Here is a 25,055-nt window from a genome sequence, read left to right on the forward strand (position 1 = left end):
CACTTGGGTGTGGTCTCTTATACATATATGTGTGTAAAATGTACATCTGGCCTCTTTTCCGGCTCTGGGATTCGTTGCTGTTCTCCATCCCAGCAGACGATTATGATCTGTGAGTCTTCCCCTAAACATATAACCCTCTATTATACTCAATTCTGAGCTAGTGTGGGATTTCTTTTAAGTGTCCTTCTTCACAAGATCTCACTATACATCCCTTGACAGACTGGAATTTAATATCCAAATGAGGCTGGCTTTGAACTTAGAGATCTGTCTGCCTTTGCCTGCTGAGTGCTGGGATTAAAGGTGTGTACCACTATATCTGGCTGAGAAAATAAAAATGTAAAAGCTGTTCCTTTTTATCTCCCCTCCTCCCTATTCTTCTTTGGCTCTCTCCATGGCCCAAGCAACCTGGGAAGACTATAGCACACATCACATGCGTCCAACTCAAATTACCCGGACAGACTATAGCACACACCACATGCGTCCAACTCAAGTTACCTGGACAGACTATAGCACACACCACATGAGTCCAGCTCAAGTAACCTGTAACCTGGGCAGACTATAGGACACACCACATGTGTCCAGCTCAAGTAACCTGTAACCTGGGCAGACTATAGCACACACCACATGCGTCCAGCTCAAGTAACCTGTAACCTGGGCAGACTATAGCACACACCACATGTGTCTGGCTCAAGTAACCTGGGTAGACTGTAGACACTTACCACATATGCCTAGTTAAGTTACCATTCTTTAAAGGAGCAGTCTGACAAAAATATTTAAAAGAAAATGTTTATTATTAAATACATATTCCCAAAACATTCACATTTTAAATACACACAAGACAAAATGTATATACATGCTGATCAGTGCTCAAAACAGGATGAGTTTTCTGAGTGACAGGTCCCTAGAACCTGTCGTTATCCAAGGGGACTCCTCAGCAAGTCTACCCTTCCAACCCCTGGGAAGCCAGAGCAGTTTATAATGTAAAAAACGCACAAATTGCTGTGCAAGTCCTTAGCTGCTTTGTTTACTTCATTATCTTTCTTCCCAATCCACCTGAGACTCCAGTAACTATTTTTCTCTGAGCAAGGTCAACTTAGAACAGGAACACAGAGATCTGGATGCTCGCAGCAGACAAAACCCCCCACAATGTTCCCAGATGTACACTCACCTTTCCTTGTGGCAGATACCTAATTAAATAATAAACTAAGACAGTGTGAAAAAAATGGTTGTATGAGGAAAAAAAAGCATTTCCGCCTTATCAACAGCACGCACATCATTAGGCTGTCGATATAAACATGGGCTACACTCGGTAACGCACCAGACTGCAGCAAGCACTGTGTAACCTCCTTACATCTCTGCGGTAACTACCTGTGTTTATACGCACACCTACAGGAAAGATCTCTATCTCTCCTATACACCCCATGTACACAGCGTAGACTGCACAGATCTGGAAGCAATCTTTGTCGTTCATTTAGGCCCTGTCATACCTGTGAATTTTATGACCTGTTCCTTGAACCCGTGAATTAGACTAAGGCTGCTCTAGAAGCAGAGAAAACCAGGGAACTAAAGATCGGACTCTACTTGGTGGTTTAACTCAAAGGTCACGCCAGGACATCTGTTTGCAGTCTAACATCAGAGCAAATACTGTAATTTTAAAATAAGTTATTCATCCTCCCTGGACTTGGATGCAAACAAGAACCTGTGGTTATCTGCCCCACCTCAGACACAGCAGAGACAGTGAACGGAGAAACTGTATCAGGAGCTCATATCTTTAAAGAATGGATGCAATAAGGCTGCTTCTGCTGTTATTCGTGAAGCTGGGTTTAGATCCAGAAGTTTATCAAGCAGATCATAGGCCTCATCAGGCACTGCGTCCCAGCCTTCCAAGTTGGTAGTACACTCCATGGGATGAGTCTCACAGCCACTACTGTCCCCTCGATACACGGAATCCTTCGAGTGCTGTGGTGGACGTATTTGTACGGGGGAAGACGTGTTCTCTGGAGAAGCACACCCTGGTGGACCAGCTGCTAACTTGGGGGTGTTAGAGTCCAGACCCCTTAGACTCTCACAGAGTTTTCTTAGGTCTTGTGCTGGAACTTCTTTGCTACACAAAATTGATTTGCCTAAAAGAAAAAACAAGTACCTGAATTTATCAGAAGCAACTCATGGTGATATCTTGTTTGTACAAATAAAGCTTGCCTCAAGATCAGCAGGTGGAGCTTGCCACTAGCTCACCCTGTCTGCACAGACAGGGAGTTACATGGCTGGGTAGAGAGAGGAAGTGATGGGGTGGGGGAGACAAGAACTCAGTCTTCTTTTGGCTGGGAAGTTGAGTAGGTAAGGCTGGTTTTGCTTCTTCATCTCTCTGATCCCTCAGCATTCCCCCCCCCCCAATATTTGACTCCGGGCTTTTAAAAAGACCTATTAGAACTCGTGGTACAGCAACTTATGAGAAACATGTAAGACCAGTCATGTGCCTCACGAACGTATTCAACCTACACAGCTGAAAGCCAGGTTACAAAGTAGGGAACAGAAAACAGAAAGCAGGGATTTCCTGAGCTGACTGCCAACTTCTCTGCATACCGCAGGTATGTTAGGATGTTCTGGTAAACACATTTGGGCTTAGCTCAAGAATCATATGTGTGAGGTCTGTATTCAGAAAGGGCCTTGTTAAGCTTCTGTTAATCTGTGGAGGGTTGTTACTATGGTAACGAATGAACCATGTCTGTCTCACCTACAGACTTTGAGCTCCTTCAAGATTCAGATGTTTGGATCTCCTCAAACCTATGCATCCCTGGTGCACACGAGACACTGTCAATGTCTGCTGTGCTGGTCTAGATGAACCTGTCCTACACAGTAGCCACGCCCTCTCCACTCTACCATCTGTAGTAAACGTTGTCTTCGACTAGGACTTCAGCTCACAATAAAGTGCCTGGTACCCACCCCAGGCATGCTCATGAACAAACCAGATCTCAGTTTTTTCAAAACTATAAGGGTCAGGTGGGGAGGTAATCAGTGGATACAGCACTTGCTGCGTTCAGTGTGAGGACTCACGTTCTCGTTCCCACAATCCACCCAAATGCCTAGTAAGTGTGACAGCACACCTTTAATTCTAGTGCTCAGTAGGCAGAGATGGGAGACCTCTCAGGGCAAACTAGCTTGTAAGAATAGCCGTATCATCAATCTGTGCCTCCGTGAGTAAGGCGAGCAAGAGGAGGGCTCCTGTGTCCACTTCAGGCCTCCACAAGCGCACACGCGCACGCGCGCACACACACACACACACACACGTTTAAAAATGTAAATGCCTGTAAAATAACCTGCCAACAGTCTGTTGCTAGAATGGGCAAAAGTAAGAACAGAAACAGGTCATCGTCAACTGTATACTCCACATCAGACAGAAACAGGTCACCGTCAGCTGTACACTTCCGCATCAGACAGAGATGCAGCTGTTAACAATGAGGCGCACACACAGGTCCCTTGATGGAGCATACAGCTTGCCAACAAAGCAATCTTGGTAGTAAAAAGCCTCCTTTACATATTCTAATATAATTACTGGACAGGAAAGAGGACGGGGTGGGCAGGAATGGAGAAAGCCAAGGAAGCAAATGAACACAGACTAAGCTTGTGAGAATTTAACATGTGAGCCCATTTTTACTTTTAAAACTCACTTCTACTTTTGACAGGAAATTCGACCAGAGGAAGCAAGCCATACAGTTTTATTCCTAATTTATTAGCTTGCTCTGACATAAGATAAAGTCCAGCATGTTCTAGTGTCAGGGAATATTATTTTAAGGTTTGTTTCTTTTCTTTATGTTGCATTTATTTAACTCTGTGAAGCTGTTACTTTGCCTGTCTAAAACACCTGAGGGTAATAAAGAGCTGAACGGCCAACGGGCTAGGAGCAGAGAGCACACATATAATAAATATGGGAGAAAAGGATCGGAGGAGGAGAGGACATCAGGGCCAGGCACCCCACACAGTGGCCATGGAGTCAGAGTGAAAGTAAGGCTCACAGAAGTAAGAAAAGGAGAAAGTCCAGAGGCAAATAGTAGATGGGATAATTTAAGTTAAGAAAAGCTGGCTAGAAACCAGTCAGTCTAAGGCCGGGCTAGGTAAGAATCACCCTCGTATGTGATTTATTTGGGAGCTGGGTGGGGGTCCCCTCAAAAGAGCCAAACAAGTAAAAAAACATCACATGGCATCCTGGGCTGTGTGTGCACAAATGTTAGCACGTGGCCAGGGTACATTTAAATAAAGAACTGAGGGAAACACCCTAACGAACACATTCAGCCAGGATATGCTTGTCAGGCATTTGTTTCTGTTCAGTTTTCTTTGAATCTATTCACCACCGCCACCTACAGCGGGACAGGCTCCGCCATGAAGCAGCGTGTCTCTGGGCACCGAGTCTTTAGCGCCCAGCTCAGGTTTATAAGATCTGACTGAAGGAATTCCATCCCTGGCCTTCATTATAATAACTATCAATGAGGGAAATTCAAGCTTTTCAGCAAAATGTTTTGGTACTGGCTGACAGGCTGCAGATCCCCAGCCTTCTTTTAAAGCTGTTTAATGGGAGGTAGAAAGTTTCACGCAGTTGAGAGCAATTGTGAGCACGTTCTAGTCTCTGGGACGGAGTCCTAATTTCAGGACAGATGTCACTCCTACCATATAAGCATGTGCTAGTCTCTGTGACGGAGTCCTAATAAGTATTCCATTTTTCTAAATTGTATTTTCCATGTAGGCAGGGTGGGGGCAAAAGTATGTAGTTCTTAAAGTTTGTCAGTCAATTCTGATATGTATTTCTGTCTACAATCCCCTGGTACTGGGGCTGGGCACACAGCAGCTTAGTTGCTGTGGAGCAGGCCACCTGAGTCTGTCCACGGCACCCACTGACGAGCTGGGGAGCAGCAGTTGTACTACTGCTTGGAGAAGAGACACACGGTGGGATCTGAGTCTGGGCCACTAGAGCAAGGCTGAGGTCATTCTCAGGACCCCGTGGAACGCATCTTCTCAGTCTGAACTTACATTGCTAATATTTAAGCTCACGAGCTGGGTGTGCTATCACACATCTGTAACACAAGCACTCAGGAGGCACAGGCAGGAGGACCTGTGAGTTCCACGCTGGCCTGGTATGTAGTAAGTGCCAGGCCAGCCATAAGTATACGAGACCCTGCCTCAAAAAGTAAAGAAATTACACGTGTGTGTGACAATGTGCAGTGAACGAAGGTCGGGTAGTCTTACCTCTCTGCCTCCCTGACCCCAGGAAACCACACATTTCCATTACCTTCCCTAGGGCGGTCCTTCCTTCCGCGCCAAGAACCTGACGCTTAATAAACAACGCATTAAATTTTACTATTAAAAACATTTATATAGTAAAAGTCCAATTACCACCAAAGAGTTAAGATTACAATGCTGACTTCTAGCTGGCTGACAAAGAAACGCAGAGCCCGGCTTCTGGTACCAGAGCCATTAGTGCTGTGGTCCAGCAAATGGTTTCATGTTGTAAACAACCGTTTTCAGGCAAGAGACAATTTCCTAGGAGTCAAGGACTATGAATACCAAGAAAGATATTTGCAAGAATTTTGTAAGAATTTATTTAGCAATTTATAGGCGATAATGAAAAGCATCTGTCTTGCTCTAGGACATGAAACTCACCGAAAGCTTTAGCAGCCTGGACAGTTTCCCTGGACCCTCGGACTGTCATGATCTGAGCCAGAGCAGTTAAGTCGTCGCTGGCCTTGTAGAATGGGTATCGCCCGCTGAGCATAGAGAGCAGGATGACGCCTGCTGACCACATGTCGATCGCTGTGACAGGAAACCAACGTTAGAACCCAGCCTCCGCTGTGAGCGTGCGGCCATCTGACTGGGGGCTGCGGACCTTTCCTGTGAACTGACACCAACAGAGTCCCACCAAATAGCTCTGGAATGGCTACCTAAGTTTCTGAGGAGAAACTTTAATGTATGACCACAGCTCCAGTTCAACACTTCCCGCAAAGTACTTTTCTCTCTTCAACACACTGGGATTAGAAACATTTCATCACTGTGAGTAAATGTACATCACAATATAATCAGAGGAAATTCAACAACAGCTACATGGGCAGAAACCTGGATACTCTTCAGGAATGCACCTTGGTAGTGAGACACCGGGCATTAACACCAGCGCAGTGCAACCCTGGGTCTGAGCCCCAGGACCAGGAGAAAAAAACAGCCAACCTGACTCGAGCCTCCTTGTTGCTGTCCCCGGTCGCTCACCACTGCTCCTCCACCCTGTGCTGAGGTTCCTCAGAATTCCAATCTCTTCCCTGCATATTTCCCAGCTCCACCATTTATATCCTGATGCTCAACCGTGACTCCATCCCAGCTCCTGCCCTGAGCTTAGGACTCTTACCCTGCAGGACATTCTATTTGGACGTGCCATGAATCTCAACCCGGCTACGGCTCAGTCCAGTTAGATCTTTCTCTCCTTCATTCTCGGTCTTGTTTCTGGACATGCCCACACCCCTCAGGCTAGCAATATAAACACACTGGATGCCGTTTCCCTCCAGTACCCCAACCAACACCTACTAGCTGTGCTGGTCGATCCCTTACCTTCACCCTGTTACCAATTCACTCATTCATGTACTCCTCCCCTCAGCTGGACCTCTGTAGGACACTCAGAAGCTATTCCTTCTGCAGTCTCCTACAATACAATTCCTACTGTCTGTCCTTGATGGCATCTATGGCCCACAGTCCAAGGTTTAACAAGCGCCATCCGTGTCTTTCCTGTGTACCTCCAATCATGTCCTCATTTCTATTTTACACCAAGCAACACTAGACTCACGGCTTCCTCTACTGCTGACCGTGCTCTTTCTGCAGAGTCTCGGGTCTTGCTCACTGCCAGTCCCCACCTCTACAGTATTTCCTCTCCAGCCATCTCGAGGCCCCCTTCACTGCCCTCAGTGTCTTGTGACCACGCGTCCTAACTGGAATGGAACGAGGCAGTCATGCTCATTTACACGCCACTCGTGTCGCAGGACAGGTTCATAACAAACGACTTCTCCGAGGCCCATGATCCACGTGAGCAGTGGGCATCATCTCGTCCATCTAACATGGCGTCTCCAGGCCCAACCTCCGCAAAAGGAGGCTCCTGCACTTCGGACAGGGTCTTCAAGGCTCTACGACTTCCTGGATTCTAGAAATCTTTTCTCCTTTTCAAAGTCTGTTAACTGTTATTGCATTATTTTCATGGTAACAAAATATTAAAAAAATATGTCTGTGCCACAGAAAGCATTGTGCAGAAATTTCTGAGGTGGAAGAGAACAGGAAAGTGCTGCAGCCCTGACGCTAACAGGAACACTGGACAGCGCCCCCCCCCCCCCATACAGGGTAAATGCTGCGGCCCTGACGCTAACAGGAACACTGGACAGCGCCCCCCCATACAGGGTGAGTGCTGCGGCCCTGACGCTAACAGGAACACTGGACAGCGCCCCCCCCCCCCCCATACAGGTATCCTTAGGAAAAAGCAGCAGCACAATCAGAAAGAGGAGCTGCTGCAGCTGCCAGGACCTCAACCTCAGGCATGGGGATAAGCGCTCCGGATGACTCCGCACCTCAAGATACGCACCTGTAGTTTGGTTAGGACACTTAGTCAGGACCTCCGGTGCCCTGAATCCTGGTGTGCCTGCCCGAGGGGCAACCTGCTGCCGCCTTGTAAGGAAAAAGAAGACACCTAGTTACGTTAAAATTGAGCTATTAGTGGGGCATGGGGGATACATGCCTTAATCCATCCTAGCTTGAGAGACAGAAGCTAGCCTGGTCTACACAGGTAACAGTTCCAGGACAGCCTGGTCTACACAGACAGAGCTCCAGGACAAGCTTTATTTATTAGAACACAAATAATATACCACTATATAAGCTACCAAATTAGTTCACATGAATTCTGCCCTGGTGTCAGCAGAAATAAAATTCGTATAAGCACTGAACACTCCCTGTGATAAACATTCTCAACTGACTTTCATTCTCCTCTGCCAACCCCACACACTGGCGCTAGCCCAGATGGATTTCAACACAGTTTTCAAGTATAAAAACAGACGGTAGGCAATAAAAAGTGTGATAGAAAAACAGAATACAACAGGAACTCATATAAAAACCCTTTGGTTGGGGACCTTGAGTTACTGATATACTCAGTCACGTGTAGATTTGAGTTAATCGGGAAGAACCTATAAAAACCAAGCCTAAAGGAAAAACTTTCCAGGCAGAGAAGCGTACAAAGCCTTATTTGGTTCTGGTCACTCAACAGGCGGGAGCAGTAGAGTCAACAGAAACAATGACTTCTGCCAGCATGTCTCCCAGCGCCTCCCCACCCACCCGTAGCCGCGTGTGAGGGCAAATGTGCTTTCCAGAGAAAGAGTTCTCATCACACGAATACGCGACAACTGTAATTTACCAGCATGCGGCTGTGTATGGGGCCCATGTTTACTCCCTGCACCCACTAAACCAAGATCCCACCAGTCCTTCCCAGTCTAAGAGTGTCTGGCTCACCTCGCCAGGCAAATGCTGCACACTCTGTCTGTTCCGTAACAGTCGCAGGTCGGCACGGCCGGGCAGGAACTGGCAGTTTTCCTCACCACGCTAGTCACAGCTTTGGTAGAAACGGCTGCCTTTTTTGTTGCTAGCTTTCTTGAGATTACGTCCACAGTCTTTGATTGCTTTATGAGCTACAAAAAAAGTTGTATTTTCTATTTTTGTGGTATTTAACAGACACTTTCAAATGCTGGCACGGTAAAAAGCATTATCAGAAGCATGAACTTCACTCAAAACTGCTGAAGGAGCTACAGACTGCAATCAGCAGCTGTCTACTAAAATGCGTTAAGGCCGCTGGGCAGGGTCCTATACGTTAGTAATAGCTGAACTGGGAAGGCTGAGGCAGGATTCCAAGTTTGATGCCAGCCTAGGCTGGGTAGTAAAATCCTGCCTCAAAAAAGTTTGGCTTTCTGTCTACTAACATTAAGACTCACTAGTTAGCGGGCAGATATGACGCTGTATTAGAACATGTCCTGACACACTAGAGAAGCACCTAACAGCACCTACAGTTGCTAATTACCAAGGTCTGACTCCACTTCACAACTGTAACACACAGTTACACTGGGTCCATCTGTTGTCAGAGCGCTTGCCGCCAGAGTCCCTAAGTCAATTTAACATCACCTATCCTGAAGGCACATTGCAGGTCTATTTAACCTACTGTGTGGGGACCGAGGTGCTGCGAGCTCAGGTGGAGTCTAGTCCTGTTCTAAATGTTCCTCTAGAGAAAGAAGAGCAACAGCTAACCAGAATTAAAAACTCCATCAAAAAACTTCAGAAAAAAATTAAAGATCGACTTTTGAGTAAAACTACCTTCTGCCAAAGCCAAACTCTACTCTAGCGCTAACTCTGGTGGATTCCCTGAGCTCGGCGGGCAGTTGGGCTGCGAAGCTACATTACTTACTTTCTCTGCAGGGCTCTCATGTGAAATGGAGCTGTGTATATTGAAATCTCTTTCTCCAAAAACAGAGCGCTGGACAGAAAGGCCTACAGATCCCTCCTATAATACCAAGGGAAACAGGGAAAACAAGGATTACATCTGTAACACTTTCTGCCAGCGGTACTCTGCTCGAGTTTCAGAACAAGACAGCTGCACCCAAGACATGAAGGAGAAATAGCTAGGCAACTTGTAATACCCACACCATGTCACCAGTCCACACACACACACACACAGTCCCCCCCCACCGAAGTCTCTAAAGCCACTTGCACAGATGCTTCACGTTCCTGAGCAGCTAAAATGGAGACAGACACTTGACATTTTCCCCCATAATGCTTTTTAAAAAGGACATCTACATTTTGTAACACACAGGGAATCCCCCCCATTTTATTATATAATGCACTCTATAACTGCAGAGACTGCAGGCTGATAGAGCAGGAACCTTTAGCCTGAATGGAGTAACAACCCTAGTGACGAGGCTCACCAACTGAAACGTGTGACCTTTAAAGGCCTAGCCTTCTATCCCCCTCTGACGGTTGATGGAGAACACTCTAAATGTTCGTATTTGAAAATGTAAAAGGCAGAACCTTTCCGTCTTTTCCTGGCTTAATGTGAATCTGCGTGTTTGCGTAGGATCTTTTGACGGACGTTTTTGGGGCATACTGCTGATCCACATTTTTAGGTGCTGGGCGACTCAGTGATCCCTTGTGTCCAGTGACTCCGTGGTACTTGTTTCGTGAACAACCTTCCTGCTGGGCCTCAGACTGGACAAACTTGAGAAGCTCAATTTTTGTGTCATGGGTTCCTTGGGCCAAACCAAAGTCCACCAAGGCATACCTAAGAAGCAGAGTTCAGTATTATCACCTTAGTATAGCAATTTAATAACCTTAGTAACCTTAATAACATCCATCCAAACCATATCAGAAACTGCAATTCACTCCAGAACGATTAAGAATTTATGATGGGGGGTGCGGCTAAGAGATGGCTCAGCAGTAAGGAATACTGCCTGATCTTCCAAAGGACCCAGATTCAATTCCCAGTACCCATATGACCACTAAAACGGTCTGTAATTGCAGTTCCAGGGGATCTGAATATCAGAAAGGATGAATCCTTTAAGCGACCAGTCAGTTAAGCACCCTCTCTCTGCTTCTGGCCTGTGCGGAGACAAGGCAGAGGAGAGAGAGTGACAGAAACACAAGGCGACACCCGTGGCCTTTCAGGAGTGGGAGGTGGGAGGGGCTTACAGTGGGCAACTTCCACTGAAACAAGTACAAAGAAATTACAGAAAAACACAGGCTGCAGAATTGGTCTTAGTTTCCTGATCATACTAAGTATGATATACAGCATAAATACTATTTTCAGCTTGTAACATCTCTTCCACATTTAATCAAAATGCACATAACAACTTTGGGGTTAAAAGGGCTCTAAGGTCAAAAGGGGCTAGATTCTAAGTTTGCCTCATCTAAGTGCGTATGTCATGATGTCCATGTGTTATGAAGATAATTTTATCTTCCTCGTTGCATCTCCTCTCCCCAATCACAATAAAAACGTGAACAGAAACAACGTGAGCACCGTGGTTGTTTATATTGTATGTCTAAGAGACAACGTGAGCACCGTGGTTGTTTATGTTGTATGTCTAAGAGACAACGTGAGCACCGTGGTTGTTTATGTTGTATGTCTATCTAAGAGACACCGTGAGCACCGTGGTTGTTTATATTGTATGTCTATCTAAGAGACAACGTGAGCACCGTGGTTGTCTATGTTGTATGTCTAAGAGACAACGTGAGCACCGTGGTTGTTTATATTGTATGTCTATCTAAGAGACAACGTGAGCACCGTGGTTGTCTATGTTGTATGTCTAATAGACACCGTGAACACCGTGGTTGTTTATATTGTATGTCTAAGAGACAACGTGAGCACCGTGGTTGTTTATATTGTATGTCTAATAGACACCGTGAGCACCGTGGTTGTTTATATTGTATGTCTATCTAAGAGACAACGTGAGCACTGTGGTTGTTTATATTGTATGTCTATCTAAGAGACAACGTGAGCACTGTGGTTGTTTATATTGTATGTCTAAGAGACAACGTGAGCACCGTGGTTGTCTATGTTGTATGTCTGATAGACACCGTGAGCACCGTGGTTGTTTATATTGTATGTCTATCTAAGAGACAACGTGAGCACCGTGGTTGTTTATATTGTATGTCTATCTAAGAGACAACGTGAGCACTGTGGTTGTCTATGTTGTATGTCTATCTAAGAGACACCGTGAGCACCGTGGTTGTTTATATTGTATGTCTAAGAGACACCGTGAGCACTGTGGTTGTCTATGTTGTATGTCTATCTAAGAGACAACGTGAGCACCGTGGTTGTTTATATTGTATGTCTATCTAAGAGACAACGTGAGCACTGTGGTTGTCTATGTTGTATGTCTATCTAAGAGACAACTTGAGCACCGTGGTTGTTTACATTGTATGTCTAAGAGATGAACTCCACAGTGCAAATTCAACTCTCATGTTTTCTGGGATTCTTCCTACTTACTTTTTCAGGCGTCTATTATATAAAAAGTTGCTGGGCTTCACATCACGGTGAACAATACCAAACTGATGAATCCGTTTCAAAGCAATGAAGAGATTAAACATATATTCCCGCACTTCTTCAAAGGAAAGAGAATTCAAAATGTCCTAAAATAGAGTTATGAACCAAGTCACAAAACTACTTCAGCTAAACATTTAGCTAAGCAAAGCCATAAAACTATTGAGACCTACCAGAAACGACTCATGCTCCAGATACGGCATGGCAATAACCACATGGTCATCCTTCCTGAAGCAGTACTTAACTCCCATGACATTGTCCTGTCCCCTGGTGGGAAACGAACGCACAATGCATTTTAGAGGGAAGGTCAGAGCGCTGCAGCTTTATCCCTTAAAAACTGAATTAGTTCAGCAACGCACATGTACTTACTACTGGAATATGCAACAAAATCACATTAAGGAATACAATCATTTAACTGACATATAAAAGGTAAATTTTTCAAACAAAAATAGCACCAGTTATAAGGTTACTATGACAATCCAAAGATGAGAAATCCCGAGTTTTAAGTGAGGACATGGGCAGACAACAAGACAGATAAGAGGGGTCAGAAGGAATGTAAGAGCCAGAGGGGACAGAGGCCTCCAAGGAAACAGTGTCCTTTTATTTTTATTATTGGCTTTTATTTTATTTTTTCTGTCTTACTAGTATTTTGTCTATATATTGTGGTTTCTGACCTTGTGTTTTTATGGGTTTTGTTTGGGTATGTATATGTGTTTCTCTTTTCTCTTTCATTTCATCCATTCAGAGATCCTCCTGCCTCCCAATTCCTAAGAGAGAAGGTGCGCACCACCGCACCTGGCCTCCCAGCTCCTAAGAGAGAAGGTGCGCACCACCGCACCTGGCCTCCCAGCTCCTAAGAGAAGGTGCGCACCACCGCACCTGGCCTCCCAGCTCCTAAGAGAGAAGGTGTGCACCACCGCACCTAGCCTCCCAGCTCCTAAGAGAGAAGGTGCGCACCACCGCACCTGGCCTCCCAGCTCCTAAGAGAGAAGGTGCGCACCACCGCACCTGGCCTCCCAGCTCCTAAGAGAGAAGGTGCGCACCACCGCACCTGGCCTCCCAGCTCCTAAGAGAAGGTGCGCACCACCGCACCTGGCCTCCCAGCTCCTAAGAGAAGGTGTGCACTACCGCACCTGGCCTCCCAGCTCCTAAGAGAGAAGGTGCGCACCACCGCACCTGGCCTCCCAGCTCCTAAGAGAGAAGGTGCGCACCACCGCACCTGGCCTCCCAGCTCCTAAGAGAGAAGGTGCGCACCACCGCACCTGGCCTCCCAGCTCCTAAGAGAAGGTGCGCACCACCGCACCTGGCCTCCCAGCTCCTAAGAGAGAAGGTGCGCACCACCGCACCTGGCCTCCCAGCTCCTAAGAGAGAAGGTGTGCACCACCGCACCTGGCCTCCCAGCTCCTAAGAGAAGGTGCGCACCACCGCACCTAGCCTCCCAGCTCCTAAGAGAAGGTGCGCACCACCGCACCTGGCCTCCCAGCTCCTAAGAGAAGGTGCGCACCACCGCACCTGGCCTCCCAGCTCCTAAGAGAAGGTGCGCACCACCGCACCTAGCCTCCCAGCTCCTAAGAGAGAAGGTGCGCACCACCGCACCTGGCCTCCCAGCTCCTAAGAGAAGGTACGCACCACCGCACCTAGCTTCAGTCTGTTTTCTGTTTGCCTGTTTGTTCACTTTCCACACAGAGAAAGTGTGGGTGGATGGGAAGGCCCTAAAAGCAACTGGGGGAAAAGGAAACCATGATGAGAATATATTGTATGAAAAGTTCTTCAGTTAAAACAAAACCCCAACTTCAGTCTGCCAACACCTCATGAAAAAGGTTATCCTCCCCCCTTCTCACAAATGAGGGAACAAGGCAAAGGAGAACGTCCCCAAAGTCACGAAAGGAGTTAAGTCGTGGAGGTCTTACTGAACCCAGGCAGTTTCCTCTGGAGTAGAGACTCCTACTCTCTGAGCTAGAAGGGGACGTTAGAAGGAAGTTATCAGTAGTTAGCAGTAAATTAGGAACACAAGAGATGGAAGCATCTAAAACCCAGTCAACAAGGCATTAAAACCACACCTTCCCAATGGGAAGCCAAGCAAGGGACTGAGAACACACTGGCAGAAAAGACACCTTTTTTAGCTCAGGTTCTCACATTATAGTTCAGTCTGGTCTAAAACCTCACAGAGATCCTTCTGCCTTAGCACTGCTGAGATTATAGGCATCGCCCGACTTGGGCAATGCCAGTTCAGGAGTAAAATGAAGAAGCTGAGGATGGTATCTACGTGTCTGGCTTGAACAACTGAGCAGGCAGATGTAGTGTCTTTTACACACAGGCAGAGGAGAACAATTGCTGGACTGGTTATTTTCTGGCTAGGCAAGACAGATTAAACTTTAGGGGTGTATGCGCACATCCAATACACAGACAAATTAATACATCATCTTGTTCATACATGGAAGCCAATAGAGTGGATCTCACAGAGTAGGAAGCAAAACAGGATCACTAGGGACTCAAGGTTAGTGATAATGGTTATCAAAACACATCTGGCTGCCAGCAATAAGGCCTGGTGTTGTGCAGCACAGTAGGGTGACTATAGTTCAGTGCAATTTATTTATACATTTCATCCGAGGTCTGAAATACAAAGCAAGATAAACCTTTAAAAAAAAATTAAAAAAAAAAGATAAACCTTTAAAGAGACAGAATTATTACTGCACCTGATTTTGCTTATATAAAATTATTATATCATGCTCTATAAATGTGCAATTATTTTGTGTCTGTTAAAAAAGTCAATTATGTTCAACAAAGAGAACAACAACTGAGTGTGTAGTCACAAGTGTGTAGGCACAGTGTGTAGTCACAAGTGTGTAGTCACAAGTGTGTAGTCACAGTGTGTAGTCACAGTGTGTAGTCACAAGTGTGTAGTCACAAGTGTGTAGTCACAGTGTGTAGTCACAGTGTGTAGGCACAGTGTGTAGTCACAAGTGTGTAGTCACAGTGTGTAGTCACAGTGTGTAGGCACAGTGTGTAGTCACAAGTGTGTAGTCACAAGTGTGTAGGCACAGTGTGTAGTCACAAGTGTGTAGTCACAAGTGTGTAGGCACAGTGTGTAGGCACAGTGTGTAGTCACAAGTGTGTAGTCACAGTGTGTAGTCACAGTGTGTAGGCACAGTGTGTAGTCACAAGTGTGTAGTCACAAGTGTGTAGTCACAAGTGTGTAGTCACAGTGTGTAGTCACAGTGTGTAGTCACAGTGTGTAGTCACAGTGTGTAGTCACAAGTGTGTAGTCACAAGTGTGTAGTCACAGTGTGTAGTCACAGTGTGTAGGCACAGTGTGTAGTCACAAGTGTGTAGTCACAGTGTGTAGTCACAGTGTGTAGGCACAGTGTGTAGTCACAAGTGTGTAGTCACAAGTGTGTAGGCACAGTGTGTAGTCACAAGTGTGTAGTCACAAGTGTGTAGGCACAGTGTGTAGGCACAGTGTGTAGTCACAAGTGTGTAGTCACAGTGTGTAGTCACAGTGTGTAGTCACAGTGTGTAGGCACAGTGTGTAGTCACAAGTGTGTAGTCACAAGTGTGTAGTCACAGTGTGTAGTCACAGTGTGTAGTCACAGTGTGTAGTCACAGTGTGTAGGCACAGTGTGTAGGCACAGTGTGTAGTCACAAGTGTGTAGGCACAGTGTGTAGTCACAAGTGTGTAGTCACAAGTGTGTAGGCACAGTGTGTAGTCACAGTGTGTAGTCACAAGTGTGTAGTCACAAGTGTGTAGTCACAAGTGTGTAGTCACAAGTGTGTAGTCACAGTGTGTAGTCACAGTGTGTAGTCACAAGTGTGTAGTCACAAGTGTGTAGTCACAAGTGTGTAGTCACAAGTGTGTAGTCACAGTGTGTAGTCACAAGTGTGTAGGCACAGTGTGTAGTCACAAGTGTGTAGTCACAGTGTGTAGTCACAAGTGTGTAGTCACAAGTGTGTAGTCACAGTGTGTAGTCACAGTGTGTAGTCACAAGTGTGTAGTCACAAGTGTGTAGTCACAGTGTGTAGTCACAAGTGTGTAGGCACAGTGTGTAGTCACAAGTGTGTAGTCACAGTGTGTAGTCACAGTGTGTAGGCACAGTGTGTAGTCACAAGTGTGTAGTCACAAGTGTGTAGGCACAGTGTGTAGTCACAAGTGTGTAGTCACAAGTGTGTAGGCACAGTGTGTAGGCACAGTGTGTAGTCACAAGTGTGTAGTCACAGTGTGTAGTCACAGTGTGTAGTCACAGTGTGTAGGCACAGTGTGTAGTCACAAGTGTGTAGTCACAAGTGTGTAGTCACAGTGTGTAGTCACAGTGTGTAGTCACAAGTGTGTAGTCACAAGTGTGTAGGCACAGTGTGTAGTCACAGTGTGTAGTCACAAGTGTGTAGTCACAAGTGTGTAGTCACAAGTGTGTAGTCACAAGTGTGTAGTCACAAGTGTGTAGGCACAGTGTGTAGGCACAGTGTGTAGTCACAAGTGTGTAGTCACAGTGTGTAGTCACAGTGTGTAGTCACAGTGTGTAGGCACAGTGTGTAGTCACAAGTGTGTAGTCACAAGTGTGTAGTCACAGTGTGTAGTCACAGTGTGTAGTCACAGTGTGTAGTCACAGTGTGTAGTCACAGTGTGTAGTCACAGTGTGTAGTCACAAGTGTGTAGTCACAGTGTGTAGTCACAGTGTGTAGTCACAAGTGTGTAGTCACAGTGTGTAGTCACAAGTGTGTAGTCACAAGTGTGTAGTCACAAGTGTGTAGGCACAGTGTGTAGGCACAGTGTGTAGTCACAAGTGTGTAGTCACAAGTGTGTAGGCACAGTGTGTAGGCACAGTGTGTAGTCACAAGTGTGTAGTCACAGTGTGTAGTCACAGTGTGTAGTCACAGTGTGTAGGCACAGTGTGTAGTCACAAGTGTGTAGTCACAAGTGTGTAGTCACAGTGTGTAGTCACAGTGTGTAGTCACAGTGTGTAGTCACAGTGTGTAGTCACAGTGTGTAGGCACAGTGTGTAGTCACAAGTGTGTAGTCACAGTGTGTAGTCACAGTGTGTAGGCACAGTGTGTAGGCACAGTGTGTAGTCACAAGTGTGTAGTCACAAGTGTGTAGGCACAGTGTGTAGTCACAGTGTGTAGTCACAGTGTGTAGGCACAGTGTGTAGGCACAGTGTGTAGTCACAAGTGTGTAGGCACAGTGTGTAGTCACAAGTGTGTAGTCACAAGTGTGTAGGCACAGTGTGTAGTCACAGTGTGTAGTCACAAGTGTGTAGTCACAAGTGTGTAGTCACAAGTGTGTAGTCACAAGTGTGTAGTCACAAGTGTGTAGTCACAGTGTGTAGTCACAGTGTGTAGGCACAGTGTGTAGTCACAGTGTGTAGTCACAAGTGTGTAGTCACAAGTGTGTAGTCACAGTGTGTAGTCACAGTGTGTAGTCACAGTGTGTAGTCACAGTGTGTAGTCACAAGTGTGTAGTCACAGTGTGTAGTCACAGTGTGTAGTCACAGTGTGTAGTCACAGTGTGTAGTCACAAGTGTGTAGTCACAGTGTGTAGGCACAGTGTGTAGTCACAAGTGTGTAGTCACAAGTGTGTAGGCACAGTGTGTAGGCACAGTGTGTAGGCACAGTGTGTAGTCACAGTGTGTAGTCACAAGTGTGTAGTCACAAGTGTGTAGTCACAAGTGTGTAGTCACAAGTGTGTAGTCACAAGTGTGTAGGCACAGTGTGTAGGCACAGTGTGTAGTCACAAGTGTGTAGTCACAAGTGTGTAGGCAGAAGAATGTAGGCACAAATGTGTAGGCACAAGAGTGTAGGCAGAAATGGTGCGTGTAAATAACTTCTGAGAAACTGGCCGTTAAGGAGAGCTAAGGGGCAGCAGGGCAACCTGATGACGAAGGACAACTCAGAGCGAGTGGACACTGGTCACCACATCGTGTGTCAACAGGACTAACCACGCTGAGTCTAGACGCCGAGGGGAAAGACAGGAAACAACAGGAGGAAAGGCTGTCAGTCCTGGAGAGGGAGACAGTTCTTCCCACTAAGAACAAGCGCGGACCATAAGCCAAAGCCGGTATTTGCCAGGAAGGAAGGTTACAAAGAGATATGGGATAAAAACAGGAAGCCATGCTGGAGCTCAGGAGAAATCCCCTCTAAAAGGATTAACGGAAATTTAACCACGCCAGGTGTGGGCAAAGCACTAGCCAAGAGCAAAGAGGTGGCGGGAACTTCAGGCACAATCTCATCATTCCTGCAAACCACAGCCAGTTCCGTGAAATGCCCGCCAGTCGCCTACCCCGCAACGGTCAGACACTGAAGCTCTGCAGCAATTCTTACAGGATGGCTTGTTGGGATTAAGTGTTTCAGCGCAATTTTCTCTTCGTGTCCTACTTGCAACTGTGCCGTGGCCAAATAAACAGAGCTGAAGGTGCCTAGAAGCAATTCAGTAGATTTTTCAGTATTAGGCTTTAAAAATGTTAAGGTAAACAATGTTATAAGATTAATAAATGTCTCAATGGGATAAAAGACCAATTATGACTGTCTGTTTTACCCTAAATATTTATCACTTTCATTCTTTCCAAGGGGGAGAAAATCTGTCACCATAGCTACTAACATTATCATGATTTCAACAGTTTCACAATATAAGATATACCCTTAAATTACCTTCTCCGATTTTGTCCTTGATTTTGAACAGACTGACAAGCTGTGGAACAGCTTCACAAAGCTTCTCAATATCTTTTTTAATGCCTATGAGGGAAGTAAGAATTTATAGTTAGAATCAATTAGAGGTATTTTAAGGGTTTTGTTGTTGCTCATTTTGGTTTGGGACAGGGCCAGGCACACCCCCACCCCCAGATGTCCTGGAAGTCACTCTGTAGAACAGGCTGGCCTTGAACTCACAGAGAGCTGGGATAAAAGATGTGCACCACCACTGCCACCAGGCTTGGACAGGGTCTGTGAATCTCCCCTCTGACTCTCAAGTACCATTACAAGAATCTGCCATCACTGCTCAGCTTCTACAACTCCTTAGGTGAAAGAGAAATCAAGTCGGGTGTGGTGGCGCACGCCTTTAATCCCAGCACTTGGGCAGCAGAGGCAGGCGGATCTCTGAGTTCAAGGCCAGCATGGCCAACAGAGCAAGTTCCAGGACAGCTACACAGAGAAACCCTGTCTCGAAAAACCAAAAAAGATAAATCAATGAAATACATTTTAAAGCAAGTAATTAACCACAAAATGATAAACATTAAAATCCCATAGAGTTGCTAAAAAGTTGCAAGCTACAAAAGTTACCAGCAGGAAAATAAAAAAGACAGCCTCAAAAGCAAACATGGCGAATTTCTACAGACTAAGAGATACACAGCCAGTACATAGCTGACCTTTAAGATGAAAATGCCAAGTTTAAAGCAAAGAGACCTAAAGCTGGGCAAGGTGGCCCACACAGCAGATCCAGCTCCTCAGGACCCTAAGGCAAGAAGAGCACTGGAGCCCCAGGAGAGGGTGTGATAATACGTGCTGGCACTTCCAGAGCCCGGGACGTGGAAATGAGAGGGTCAGGAGTTCAAGGCCAGCCTCAAACACACAGTGAATTTGAGGCCAGACTGTCTCAAACACCCAAAATATATGAAATAAAATACAAACAAACATGCAGTGCGTGCTGTGATCACTAGGTGGCACACTAAGGGCACAACGCAATAGTCTTGAAAACAATTTCCTTCACCAAGACCCAAAATCTCCCAGGCTGTCAAAGTGTCATGCACAGATTGGTCAGTCCGTTCTTAGGCAGACGGCCTTCGAAGGTCCTCTAGTATGGGGCGGGGAGAAACTCATTTAATGTGTCCCCAAAGTTAACAGCATTCTCTGTCTTTGACCCCAGGCTAATTTTAACTAAACACAAAAGTATAGATAAAGTGGAAGCAGTAACATAAAATCTAGTAAACCATTGACACAAAAAGAACCCCATAAGAATCGTCAAATGAGCACGAGCTAGTTTCTCAAAATTATACTCAAAGTGTATGGCATTTTCAAAGTGCTTTCCCATGCATCACTTTCTCCGTGGTTCTTCTCCCTGCAGGGGTGTGGCCAGAGCTCAGGGCTCACTAGCTAGTGCACAGATCACCTGGTTTCTGACGCAGCCTCACTACATAGCTCAGGCTGGTCCCAAGCTTGCAATCCTTTCTTCCTGAATGCTGGGACTCCAGGCACACGCCACTGCTTGGCCCTCAGATTTTCCTAACAGCACCGTGATGTTGGCACACTGACTATCTTGCCAGGCACAGCGGCACACAACTTTAGTCCCTCACTCAGGAGGCAAGAGGCAGGCATCTCCCTGCATGAGTTCCCAGCAGCCTGTTCTACACAGGAAGTTTGACGCAGCTAGCTAGGGTGTGCACAGAGAGAGACCCTGTCTAAATCAGATTCAGAAATCAAGGCAGAGAGGTTACATCCTTTGCTCAGTATCAGGGAGGCACCATGACGCTTACACTAACTCACAATCACTACCTTTAAAAATGTTCGACAACGTGTATACTCTTAAAATGAACAAACTCAAGCAACTGAGCTTCTCCAGGAATTTTAGTCTAGTAGAAGAGACAGACTCTTTTTTGTTGTTCTTTTCCTAAGACAGGGTTTCTCTGTAGCGGTGGCTGGGATTAAAGGCGTGCGCTGCCACTGCCCAGCCTAGATGGGTTGTGTCCTAGGGTGGAAAATGAAAGGACATTTGAAGAAGACAGAACTATGTACGCAGAGACACTGAGAAAGGAAAGAAAGATTGGGGCAAAGCCGAAACGAAGGCTACAGAGTTCAAAGCAGAGAAACGACAAGGAGAAGACAGATTAAAGGGGAAGAGGAACAAGCGCCAGAGACCAGAGTCCAAGAGGAGGCAACAACTTAAGCTGCATCAGACAGAGGAGACTCCACACAATTTCAACACAGGAGGCAGTGTAACAACCCTGGAGATGGGGAGAGTAGGGTCTGTCTTGAGCACAGAGTTCATCTCTGTGAATAATCTAAGTTTCCTATCTATAGGCCTACATACATCATCATCATCATCACTATGGTTACAGAATGCTGAGGACCAAACCTTGTGCACAATAGCGCAGCGCTCTACCGCTGGGCTGCATCACCAGCTGGTGCTTTATCATCTACAGGAGAATATAAAACTTGGGATAAGAAGGTTCTAATAGTATCAGTGTCATTTGGGCATTATGTAGACAAAGCTGGCCTCAAACTCAGAGATCCTCCAGTCTCTGCATCCCAAGTGGGTGAAAGGCTATGCCGCCACTACCAGCTATAGGAGCTTGAGAAACATCAATCACTGATTTATCGCTAACATCTAGAAAAGCGCCTGCATATGAATATATAGTAAGTATCCATCACTTAGACATGTTCTCAGTCTCACCATAGAGCAACAGTATGGAGTACTGACTCAATTTCCTATACTTAGGGGATCATGTAGTTTAATACAAGCTGAAATAAATTTTAAATAAAAAGAGACCAAACCAATACCTGCAACCACTGCAAGCATGCACTCGGACATCCCGTATCCACTGTAAGGCACGCACGCGGTATCCCATACCCACTGTAGGGCACGCACGCGGGTATCCCGTACCCACTGTAGGACACGCACGCGGGTATCCCGTACCCACTGTAGGGCACGCACGCGGGTATCCCGTACCCACTGTAGGGCACGCACCCGGGTATCCCGTACCCATTGTAAGGCACGCACCCGGGCATCTCGTACCCACTGTAAGGCACGCACCCGGGTATCCCGTACCCACTGTAGGGCACGCACGCGGGTATCCCGTACCCACTGTAGGGCACGCACGCGGGTATCCCGTACCCACTGTAGGGCACGCACGCGGGTATCCCGTACCCACTGTAGGGCACGCACCCGGGTATCCCGTACCCACTGTAGGGCACGCACGCGGTATCCCGTACCCACTGTAGGGCACGCACCCGGGTATCCCGTACCCACTGTAGGGCACGCACGCGGGTATCCCGTACCCACTGTAGGGCACGCACTCGGACATCCCGTACCCACTGTAGGGCACGCACCCGGGTATCCCGTACCCACTGTAGGGCACGCACGCGGTATCCCGTACCCACTGTAGGGCACGCACCCGGGTATCCCGTACCCACTGTAGGGCACGCACGCGGTATCCCGTACCCACTGTAGGGCACGCACCCGGGTATCCCGTACCCACTGTAGGGCACGCACGCGGGTATCCCGTACCCACTGTAGGGCACGCACGCGGGTATCCCGTACCCACTGTAAGGCACGCACCCAGGTATCCCGTACCCACTGTAGGGCACGCACCCGGGTATCCCGTACCCACTGTAGGACACGCACGCGGGTATCCCGTACCCACTATAGGGCACGCACGCGGGTATCCCGTACCCACTGTAGGGCACGCACCCGGGTATCCCGTACCCACTGTAGGGCACGCACGCGGGTATCCCGTACCCACTGTAGGGCACGCACCCGGGTATCCCGTACCCACTGTAGGGCACGTACCCGGGTATCCCGTACCCACTGTTGGGCACGCACGCGGGTATCCCGTACCCACTGTAGGGCACGCACGCGGTATCCCGTACCCACTGTTGGGCACGCACTCGGACATCCCGTACCCACTGTAGGGCACGCACCCGGGTATCCTGTACCCACTGTAGAGCACGCACGCGGGTATCCCGTACCCATTGTAAGGCAAGCACCCGGGCATCTCGTACCCACTGTAAGGCACGCACCCGGGTATCCCGTACCCACTGTAGGGCACGCACGCGGGTATCCCGTACCCACTGTAGGGCACGCACGCGGGTATCCCGTACCCACTGTAGGACACGCACGCGGGTATCCCGTACCCACTGTAGGGCACGCACGCGGTATCCCGTACCCACTGTTGGGCACGCACTCGGACATCCCGTACCCACTGTAGGGCACGCACGCGGGTATCCTGTACCCACTGTAGAGCACGCACGCGGGTATCCCGTACCCATTGTAAGGCAAGCACCCGGGTATCCCATACCCACTGTAAGGCACGCACGCGGGTATCCCGTACCCACTGTAAGGCACGCACCCGGGCATCTCGTACCCACTGTAAGGATGTTTTACTTAGACCTTGAAGAAGGCACTGTGGAAAACAGTGATTGTTTGCTGTTGTCTACAGAGCTGTGTTTCTGAAGGAGCTCTATGGTCTTGGCATGACTCTGGTCACAAGACCCTCCTGGCACACCCGGAACACCTTGCCTTATTGGGTACTGCAAACAGTGCACAGGAAGGAATAAGCTGCAGGGGTGTGATGCTTCCTTCAGAAAACATGAAGATTAGATCGGGGCTTTGGTATGAGGAACTTGTGTTAACAATCAATAAAGACACCTTTGCATGGCTGTTCTCCCTGCTGTGAGAGAGCCTGAAATCCACCTGGAGTGACCCTCCATCTTTGATTATTCCACAATAAACAGGACACCCCCACAGCAAATAAAGTGCATGCCATAAATTAAAAGTCAAAATTAGTATCTTTTTGGACAAGACTAAATCTCCTTGGGACAAAGACGATGGCTGCATTTTGGACCACATGGGCAGCAGGCACAGTGTGTATGAAGAGATACTACTTCTGTGGGTGGCCCTGAGACTGGGTGTCAAGTAGCCCGGGCTGGCCTTGAACCCCCGATCCTCAGGCCTCCACCTGCGCCTGAGCTTATGGCTGTGGACCCCCACGGCCAGCTGAAGGGGCACGTTTTAGCTGGTAAGATACCATATTTTCAATCATCATCTTGAGTGGTGAGCTACAAATCATTCCATTCATTTCTATCTGTGAATTCTGTTTCTGAATACTTAAGATTCCTTCCCCGACAATTTCTAAAACCAAGCTTTCCCAGGTAAGGCGGGTCTGGAAGGGAAGTGCCAGTTTAGGCTTCAACAAACACGTTTCCCTAGAGAGTACTTAATGTCTGGACTAAATATTTGTTATCTAAAAGGACAAAGTTGGATTCCAATCCTCTCAAAATGCAACCCAATCCCAAGTCTAGATTTTATGAATTTATGCAACAACACGTGAAATTCTACATAAACACACGACTCAGTTTATGAGTCAGGTGTTTGTGGATTTTTGTTTGTTTGTTTGTATTTCCGAGACTGTAATTCAATTACAGTTCAACGAATTAGAAAATGCAGAAGGGCCGGCTGGGTGTGCATTGTCTGAATTGGGGCATTAAACACATACCTGAAAGTTTAACATTCTGCTCATATTTTTTTAATGAGTCATCAGAGGGGCTCCTGTCACAGCCCTGCCGAGCAGAAAACGCCACCGGCTCCTCCATCTGAGCACCCAGTGAGGCTCCCACCACACACAACTGGAATGCCAAATGCCAACTACGGAGACATGGCCACAGGGGAGAGCAGCAGCTGTGAAAAACAGAACACTGTAAGAAAGCAGAACCCTGGACCAGGCACACCGCGCCAACTGCCCTCAACGGAACTAACATTAAAAAACACACCGTCAGTCCACCTCCCAGCCTGGAGGGCGGGATGAGCGGGGACTCCTGCGGGCTGGGGTGGAGCCGGCTCAGGCCGGCCTGGACACCCGCCCGCCCGCCGCGGGCTGTGGGGGAGGAACGGTGGTTTGACCCGAGAAGACCCGGGAGCAGAGCGCTCGCCAGGAGGTTGGCCCACGGCCCCGCTCTAACCGGGTGCCAACCGAGCGCCGGGTCGGACCGCAGCGGAATGAATGAAGGGGAGAGCGGAGGGCGAGCACCCCCACACCAACGGGGAGCTCAGTGCGCAGGCGCATGCACCCCTTCCCGCCGCGGGAGCTCAAAGGAGGGATGCTCGCAGGGCGACCAAACCTAAGTCAGAGGGGAACTCGCCCCGGATCCCTCACAGTGTAGAGCTGGGGAGCAGCCTGTCAGAAACTCACGGTTTAGGAGAGCCCGGACTTGGACGGTCGCGACCGCCAGGAGCGCCCACCGAGGCAATGCACCAATGCGCCTGCGCGAG

The 25,055-nt window shown here is 47.6% G+C and overlaps 1 protein-coding gene across 4 annotated transcripts; it reads right to left on the bottom strand.

Annotated features, from left to right (window-relative positions):
* Window positions 1–768: 768 nt before the first annotated feature.
* On the bottom strand, window positions 769–25,055 carry Cdc7 (cell division cycle 7). 4 transcript variants are annotated; one of them, XM_075943286.1, is made up of 12 exons: window positions 24,976–25,055; window positions 24,283–24,464; window positions 18,728–18,811; window positions 18,360–18,495; window positions 12,262–12,355; window positions 12,035–12,177; window positions 10,081–10,330; window positions 9,461–9,556; window positions 8,518–8,693; window positions 7,601–7,683; window positions 5,653–5,802; window positions 769–2,123 (listed from the first exon to the last, which is right to left on the bottom strand). In XM_075943286.1, the coding sequence occupies exons 2-12, from the start codon at window positions 24,377–24,379 to the stop codon at window positions 1,756–1,758; spliced, it is 1,677 nt and encodes a 558-aa protein (XP_075799401.1). In that variant the 5' UTR covers window positions 24,380–24,464; window positions 24,976–25,055; the 3' UTR covers window positions 769–1,755. The 4 variants fall into 4 exon arrangements, with proteins under 4 accessions (XP_075799401.1, XP_075799403.1, XP_075799402.1 ...); XM_075943288.1 differs by having other exon boundaries at window positions 18,401–18,495; window positions 24,976–25,034; XM_075943287.1 differs by lacking the exon at window positions 24,976–25,055 and adding an exon at window positions 24,557–24,822.

Source organism: Microtus pennsylvanicus, chromosome 12 (genome assembly GCF_037038515.1).
Source record: "Microtus pennsylvanicus isolate mMicPen1 chromosome 12, mMicPen1.hap1, whole genome shotgun sequence".
NCBI lineage: Eukaryota > Metazoa > Chordata > Mammalia > Rodentia > Cricetidae > Microtus > Microtus pennsylvanicus.

Bases quoted from the DNA above. Each gene is read 5' to 3' on its own strand.
- Cdc7 (XM_075943286.1), bottom strand. From the start codon at position 24,379: ATGGAGGAGCCGGTGGCGTTTTCTGCTCGGCAGGGCTGTGACAGGAGC. The intron at 18,812-24,282 runs GTATGTGTTTAA...CTTCCCTCATAG, and splicing joins GCAGAATGTTAAACTTTCAG to GCATTAAAAAAGATATTGAG. The intron at 12,178-12,261 runs GTAGGTCTCAAT...ACTCTATTTTAG, and splicing joins TGGAGCATGAGTCGTTTCTG to GACATTTTGAATTCTCTTTC.